This window comes from Polyodon spathula, unplaced genomic scaffold, assembly GCF_017654505.1.
Source record: "Polyodon spathula isolate WHYD16114869_AA unplaced genomic scaffold, ASM1765450v1 scaffolds_1865, whole genome shotgun sequence".
NCBI lineage: Eukaryota > Metazoa > Chordata > Actinopteri > Acipenseriformes > Polyodontidae > Polyodon > Polyodon spathula.
Window position 1 is genome coordinate 1 of NW_024473340.1, and position 7,837 is coordinate 7,837.

Genomic DNA, 7,837 nt, shown 5'->3' on the forward strand with positions numbered 1-7,837 from the left:
GTTTAACTTAATGAAATATATTAATATAATATAGCTATTTCTTTCATTTAGCTTGAAGGTTCATTGGAGCAAGAAAAGAAACTCCGTATGGACCTTGAGAGAGCCAAGAGAAAGCTTGAGGGAGATCTGAAACTAGCCCAGGAATCCATAATGGATCTGGAGAACGACAAGCAGCAATCAGATGAGAAGATAAAGAAGTAAGACTGCTATATAGAAAGAAATGTAGATTTAAAATGTGTAGATTTAACAAGCAAACAAAAAATCCAAATGTACATAAAGATATAAGTTGGAGACAATAGTGGGACTAATTTGGCCCCCCTTTGAGTCATAAAACCAGATATTAATAATACAGACCGTGTTATATAAGAACGTAAGATAATTTAGGAAAAGGAGAAAACTATTCAGTCCACCAAAGACTGTATGGATCCTAGAAGCAGGATGATTTCCAAGCTTTGTGGCTCAATTCATTCCATGTCAATTCTTTGAACTTTCCAGGAAGGACTTTGAAACAAGCCAGCTGCTGAGCAAAATTGAGGATGAACAAGCTGTGGGTGCTCAACTTCAAAAGAAGATCAAGGAGCTTCAGGTATTGGGCAGAAATCAAACTCTTTGAATTCACAGAAAATAACTGGATTACAGATGATTGATTCCAGCTGAGAAATCTTTCCATTCTATTCCGTTTTTCTAGGCGCGCATTGAAGAGCTTGAAGAAGAAATCGAGGCCGAACGAGCTGCTCGGGCAAAGATTGAAAAGCAAAGAGCTGATCTTTCCAGGGAACTTGAAGAGATCAGTGAAAGGCTTGAGGAAGCAGGAGGTGCAACTTCAGCTCAGATCGAAATGAACAAGAAACGTGAAGCTGAGTTTCAGAAGCTCAGGCGTGATCTAGAGGAGTCCACTCTGCAGCATGAAGCTACTGCCGCTGCTCTTCGCAAAAAGCAAGCCGACAGCGTGGCTGAACTGGGAGAACAGATCGACAACCTCCAGCGTGTGAAACAGAAGCTCGAGAAGGAAAAGAGTGAATTGAAAATGGAACTCGACGACCTCTCCAGCAACATGGAATCTGTAGCCAAGACCAAGGTACAGTAAACAACGGATGGATGTGTGTGTGTGTGTGTGTGTGTGTGTGTGTGTGTGTGCGCTCTCAGGACAAGCCTATAGGATTGTGTTCATGTACACCAATCCTTTTCATCCTTTAACTAAAGGCTAACCTGGAGAAGATGTGCCGTTCTCTGGAGGACCAGCACAGTGAGATTAAGACCAAGAACGACGAGAACGTGCGTCAGATCAATGACATCAGTACGCAAAAATCACGTCTTCTGACGGAGAATGGTAAGCCGGTACTCGCTGCCTGATGCAACAGAATTGACAGCACAGCAGAAGAAAGAGCGTCCTTGAAAACTCTCGATGCTTTTGTTTCAGGTGAATTCTCTCGCCAGCTGGAAGAGAAGGAATCTTTAATTTCTCAGCTGACGAGGGGCAAACAGGCTTTCACTCAGCAAACTGAGGAGCTCAAGAGGCAGCTGGAGGAAGAATCAAAGGTAATATTGCCATTATTCTATTACACAGTGTTTCCACACCTTAGACATGCTTTTAAAAGGTCATTTTATAAAACCTGTAGATTGATACCATGCCAACTGACGAATGCAGGGTGACGTCTCCAATAGTCTATGCTGTTCACCAAATGATCTACAGTCAATAGCGATCAATAGTGCCCCCTGTGGACACCCCCACAATAAACAAAATAACAGACCAGCCACAGCGTCCCAGATTTCTCAGTATGAATCATTTTAATAAGAGTTTAATAAATGCAAGTGTAATAACACAGCTAGTGACTTCAGATTTCACCTTATAATAGAACAAACCACTTCAAGAGAGCAGTAAAGCCCACTGTCTCACATTCTCAGCCTCGGGGCAACGGGTTTCCAGTATAAGACTCAACTCCACTCAATATTTGTACGCTGTAATCTTTTCTTATATGCTGTTGTAGTCTTTAGCATTGCATGTTTTTTATTGTAATATTTCCATCGTTCTTTAAAGGCTAAGAATGCCCTGGCTCACAGTGTGCAATCTGCCCGCCATGACTGTGACCTGCTTCGGGAGCAATTTGAGGAGGAGCAGGAAGCCAAGGCTGAGCTGCAGCGTGCAATGTCCAAGGCTAACAGCGAGGTGGCTCAGTGGAGATCAAAATACGAAACTGATGCCATCCAGCGCACGGAGGAGCTTGAAGAAGCAAAGTAAATAACCACCCTTTACTTCGTCTACATTTCAGTGCGTTCATTCTCTGCTCCCTTTTCTAAACACGAACGCTCATTCCCAGGAAAAAGCTGGTGCAGCGCCTTCAAGATGCCGAGGAACACATTGAGGCTGTGAACTCAAAGTGCGCCTCTCTGGAGAAGACGAAACAGAGGCTCCATGGTGAAGTGGAAGATCTCATGGTTGATGTAGAAAGAGCAAATGCACAAGCCTCTGCTCTCGACAAGAAGCAGAGAAACTTCGACAAGGTACGCAAAAAGATGGTAACTTTACAGGGCATCTGGTCGAAATATTGCCGTTGGGCTCAAAGTTAGTAAGAAAGAAACATCTCAGTGTATATTTATGAGCTGTATTTTTTCAGGTTCTTGCTGAGTGGAAGCAGAAGTTTGAAGAAGGCCAGGCAGAGCTGGAGGCTGCACTGAAAGAGGCTCGCTCTCTCGGCACTGAGCTCTTCAAAATGAAGAACTCCTATGAAGAATCTTTGGATCACCTGGAAACCCTTAAACGGGAGAACAAGAACTTACAGCGTGAGTCTCGACTTCAACGCCCTGCTCACATTCACATACGGGTTCATTCATTCATCTAGGGCTCACAGTGGCTTTGTAAAGTCAACCTTTATGTCCGATCACTGGAAATTTTTCTGCCGCCAAGGATCACAGACAGAACTGGGCAGAAATGTGGCAAACAAAAATGTAATGTTAACAAATGTACAGCTTTATAGCCTGGTAACAAAAACATATAGCACTCATATTATTATACAATCTCTGTGTGATACACTGCAGTGGGAGCCAGTGACAAGGTAAAAAGATGAAGACACCAAGGGAAGCAGACAAACGCTTCAGCCAGCGTCTTCTTCAGTGCACTAATGCAATTCTGACAGAGCATTCTGAATCACTCGTGAGCAACATTTTAAACTGTTGTCTCTAAACCTGCAGTGGGATGCTGGGAATGAAAAGCGCCCGGTTATATATCTGCATTCCAATTCTAACCCTGCCTCTCATCTTCTTCTTCGTCTTGTAGAGGAGATCTCTGATCTGACTGAACAGATTGGCGAGGGTGGGAAGGCTATTCATGAGCTAGAGAAGGCAAAGAAGCAGACTGAAACTGAAAAGTCAGAAATCCAAACCGCCTTGGAGGAGGCAGAGGTAATTCTTTAGAAACACACACCCTCTCATCTCCATTTTCATTATCTCTGTGGAGAGTTTCCTCTCCGCCTCTCTAACTCTCTTTGAATCTTTAATAAAACAGGCTACCCTGGAGCATGAGGAGTCCAAGATTCTCCGTGTCCAGCTGGAGCTCAACCAGGTGAAATCTGAGGTTGACAGAAAGATCGCCGAGAAAGATGAGGAGCTGGAACAGCTGAAGAGAAACAGTCAGAGAGTGGTGGACTCCATGCAGAGCACTCTCGACTCTGAAGTTAGGAGCCGCAACGATGCCCTGAGAGTGAAGAAGAAGATGGAGGGAGATCTGAATGAAATGGAAATTCAGCTCAGTCACTCCAACCGCCAAGCAGCTGAAGCTCAGAAACAACTGAGGAACGTTCAAGGACAACTCAAGGTAGGGAGACTTTCTTTTGAGGGCCAGTGTCACTCATTTCACTTGTGTGAACAGGTCTTCCTAATGGTTTTACTGGTTTCTATTTTCTATCCAGGACGCCCAACTGCACCTTGACGATGCCGTCCGAGGACAGGAAGACAATAAGGAACAGCTCGCCATGGTGGAACGCAGGAACACCCTGATGCAGGCTGAAATTGAGGAGATGAGGGCTGCCCTGGAACAGATAGAGAGAGGCCGCAAAGTGGCTGAACAGGAGCTCCTTGACGCCAGCGAGCGTGTGCAGCTGCTGCACTCCCAGGTCCGAAGGAATTCCTGCGCTGCTGCTGTTTTCTATTCTTGTTTTAAACGATGTTTATGAGCTTTTGGGAGCTGACAGGCTTTACCTTGTTACAGAACACCAGTCTCATCAACACCAAGAAGAAGCTCGAGTCTGATGTTAGCCAGCTGCAGAGCGAAGTAGACGACACCATCCAGGAAGCAAGAAACGCAGAAGAAAAAGCCAAGAAAGCCATCACTGACGTGAGTCTTTTTCGTGGGTAATGATAGACGCGATTGGATTGGGGGCTGAGTGTTTACAATCCTGCTACTTTACATTCACCTTGCAATCTGTGGAGGTTTCGTTTGCTCCAGTTCTAAACCTAAATACTAAATACTTAAACAATGACAAGGACATTTTCTACAGTTAATGACAGCTGCACAGGACATTAATGCTGTTATATGAATGAAAAGATTTCTAAATGTTTTCAGTCTTCTTACTTGATCTCTTGGGCTGATCGACATTTATGAGTTTCAAGATTCTAGTCCTGTTAGCTTTTAGATACCATCCACCTGTGGGATAATTACCGCTCTGTTCAGAACCTGTTTGGCTGAGACGTGCCTTGAGGCTCACAGTTACAATTCCCCCACTTCTACTGCTGCTCCAGCTCTAAATGTCTTCCCTTCAACTACCAGGCTGCCATGATGGCAGAGGAGCTCAAGAAGGAACAGGACACCAGCTCTCACCTGGAGAGGATGAAGAAGAACCTGGAACAGACAGTGAAGGACCTCACCCACCGTCTGGATGAGGCTGAGCAGCTGGCCATGAAGGGTGGAAAGAAACAGCTCCAGAAACTGGAGACCAGGGTGAGCTGAACATCTGGAGAAGTGCTTTGCAGGTTCAAGCTTGGGTGTCTATTTGGGATAACTTGGAACGCTTTGTCTTTCCAGGTGCGCGAGCTGGAGAACGAGCTTGAAGCCGAGCAGAGACGTGGCGTAGATGCGGTTAAAGGAGTCCGCAAATACGAGAGAAGAGTGAAGGAGCTCAGCTACCAGGTACAGTGAAGGCTTCAGCATTGCAGCATTGGGCTCAGACATTCAGAACACATTGGGGGTTATTGAAGGTACAGAGAAGGGCAACTAGGCTGATCCCAGGACTTAATGGCACGAGCGAGAGGACAGGTGTAAAGAATTAAACCTCTTCAGGTGAAAGATTAACATCTAAAACTCTGTGATCATTAACAAAACACAATTCGATTCTGTTCTTCAGGAAGGGGCGAGTCTTGTTGGGTCGAATGGCCTCTTCTCGCTCATAATGTTATATTTTCAGAAACCCCTTTTCCTTGTTAGGTTCTTGGAAATGATTTAAGAGGGGCGGTGACCTACTGCAACTAAGCAATAACTGGCAAACCTACGAATGCTGGGGAAACTGTAAAAGTCTCGTAGAGTGGAGATAACAAAGCTTAACTGCCAAAGGGTAAATATTATGATAATCACGTACCGTATAATGAGAGAGAGGAGGGCGAGAGCAATCCGGGGTTACCTATAACGGGCTACCTTCTTTGCATTGTGTTCCATCAAAGAATTGGTTTAACAAAGTCTAGATCTATAGTGCTGGCTGTACAATTTAGAAATGCATTAAGTCTGGTCGCTCAGAATGTGCTTTACTGCTGCATTAAGACAAGTAATTGGTCACATGAGTTATTATCGTGATTTACTTCATTGCAGGGTGAGGAAGACAAGAAGAACGTGGCCAGGCTCCAGGATCTGGTTGATAAGCTGCAGCTGAAAGTCAAGGCTTACAAGAGGCAGGCTGAGGAAGCTGTAAGTGACCCTTGAGATCTGAAACACCATGTTTGCCGAAGCACCGTTTTTCTTTAACTTCTAACTATGCCTCGTATGCTGCAGGATAAGACTGATCCCATTTCCAAAGGAGGACTCTTGTATTGGAACCCATTCGTGTAACCCTGTGTCTTCCGCTTCCCTTTCAGGAGGAGCAAGCCAACACCCACCTGGCTAAGTTCAGGAAGGTGCAGCACGAGCTTGAGGAGAGTGAGGAGCGCGCTGATATCGCTGAATCCCAGGTCAACAAGCTCAGGACCAAGAGCCGTGAGCTGGGAGCCAAGGTGAGTTAAAAGATGAAATCCAGCACAGTTACCTTTACTGCAATGCATTCTCAACTGGGCTCATTTAAACTTTTCCCAGGATGGTGCTCCTCCTGAGCAACGCTCTGATCTCTGCGAACGCATTTTACTGATTTTATTAAGATGTGTAACTGCAGTGCAGTGATAAGAGATTTTGGACAGGACTTCAGAAGCAGCGTAATATATTTCTAATTACAAATGTTGGACAATATAGTAACACATCTCGTTGTATACTAGAGGTATCTCTTATTAATGCTTCAGTATGTGTATTCATTCAATGATGTGTTTTGTTTTAAATGTTGGTGAAATGATTCAGGTACAGAATATGCATGAATAAGGGCTGGCTCAGATGAAGCAGGGCGCTCTGTTTTATTTTCAAGCATGATTATTTTTTTTAAACAGTTGAAGAGTAAAGCTGTGTTTGTCTCACAGTGTGCACAGTGATTCATCACAGATTCATCTCTTTGTTTTCTAAAGGGAAAGGAAGCAGAAGAATAGAGGAATCGACGACTTGAACCAGAGATTCATATAATATGAAATCTGTTGCATAGTCACTGTATGATTACTGTAAAATAAATAGACTTTATTTGCATCCTCTCCCTGGCTCTTGGTGTTTTTGTTCTTTCCTGATAACCCTACTCTCAACACTGGTGTGAAACCTCCAGCGGGACCATAACTGGATCATAATGAAGGCATGAAGCCCTTGTATGGGAATGAAGCGATAAGACGTGGTGTTCACGTTATCTAGGGGTTCCCAAACCACGACCAACCAATTCAGTTCAGGTTGAAGAAATGTGGCCCATGATTTGTGGAGCATGCAGATGTGAAGCGTATCACTGAAAGACAATAAGAGGAACGCACTGTATAGACTGGTCAGCAGTGGCAGTGACATCACTCTTTCACAGCACTAGCTGCACACAAACTGTTCTGAAACCATCATGATAGCACTTCGGGAGCGAAGCTGACGAGAGGGTCTTGAGAACACAAGAGACACTTCAAATCAGTTCCTCTCTACTCAGGTTGACAGCGCGTTGCCATAGTTACACCCCCTGCTTTGGAAAGCTGTTGGAGTCCTAACAGTACTGTACTATTGCCTTCAACGATAAAGATGCTAAAGATCACACATCACTTCAATGATAATCTTAAGATCTATTAAATATGAAGACTCAAAGGAACGTCAAATTCCAAAGTTATATATATATATTCTTCACATACAAGTCAACACATATTTGACTTTTGTAGGGGAAGGGAGGGTTATTAACTCTGTTGCCTCAAATTTGAAAAGTCTTCAGTAGTCAAGTGCCGGGAGCTGTTTTGTTTAAATCTTTACATTATTATTATTAAAACACTGGACGCCGTAGCGCCTCAGGTACTCTGCCCTTACCTGTTTTGGTTTCTGCGTCCTTCCAGGTCCGACGTCACCACTAGAGTCTTCCTGGTCGTAGTTTTTTTTTTTTTTTTTCTAGCCATAGATGCGAGAATCTGGAAAGTATATTCTGATCCTGCGTTGTCACGATCATCGTGATATATCGCATTTCTGTTCTCATTTGTATACTAATGATGTCGTTTGCTGGGTACAGTACTACATATATTTCATGAACACAACAAAACCAAATTGCGAAGGTCA

The 7,837-nt window shown here is 44.0% G+C and overlaps 1 protein-coding gene across 1 annotated transcript; it reads left to right on the forward strand.

Moving 5' to 3' along the window:
* The first annotated feature begins 22 nt into the window (after positions 1–22).
* On the forward strand, positions 23–6,726 carry LOC121310222 (myosin heavy chain, fast skeletal muscle-like). The gene is made up of 17 exons (XM_041243524.1): positions 23–197; positions 496–586; positions 689–1,078; positions 1,204–1,330; positions 1,421–1,539; positions 2,039–2,235; positions 2,319–2,502; positions 2,616–2,781; positions 3,275–3,399; positions 3,503–3,811; positions 3,906–4,109; positions 4,205–4,330; positions 4,763–4,933; positions 5,018–5,122; positions 5,795–5,890; positions 6,058–6,192; positions 6,688–6,726. Exons 1-17 carry the CDS (start codon positions 88–90, stop codon positions 6,706–6,708), a joined length of 2,676 nt encoding a protein of 891 aa, XP_041099458.1. The 5' UTR covers positions 23–87; the 3' UTR covers positions 6,709–6,726.
* Positions 6,727–7,837: the final 1,111 nt, after the last annotated feature.

What these genes read in the sequence shown, in the direction of transcription:
- LOC121310222 (XM_041243524.1), top strand. Translation starts at nt 88, where the DNA reads ATGGACCTTGAGAGAGCCAAGAGAAAGCTTGAGGGAGATCTGAAACTA. An exon ending in AGAAGATCAAGGAGCTTCAG is followed by an intron (nt 587 to 688) that starts GTATTGGGCAGA and finishes CCGTTTTTCTAG; the next exon opens with GCGCGCATTGAAGAGCTTGA. An exon ending in GGAGAACAAGAACTTACAGC is followed by an intron (nt 2,782 to 3,274) that starts GTGAGTCTCGAC and finishes TTCGTCTTGTAG; the next exon opens with AGGAGATCTCTGATCTGACT.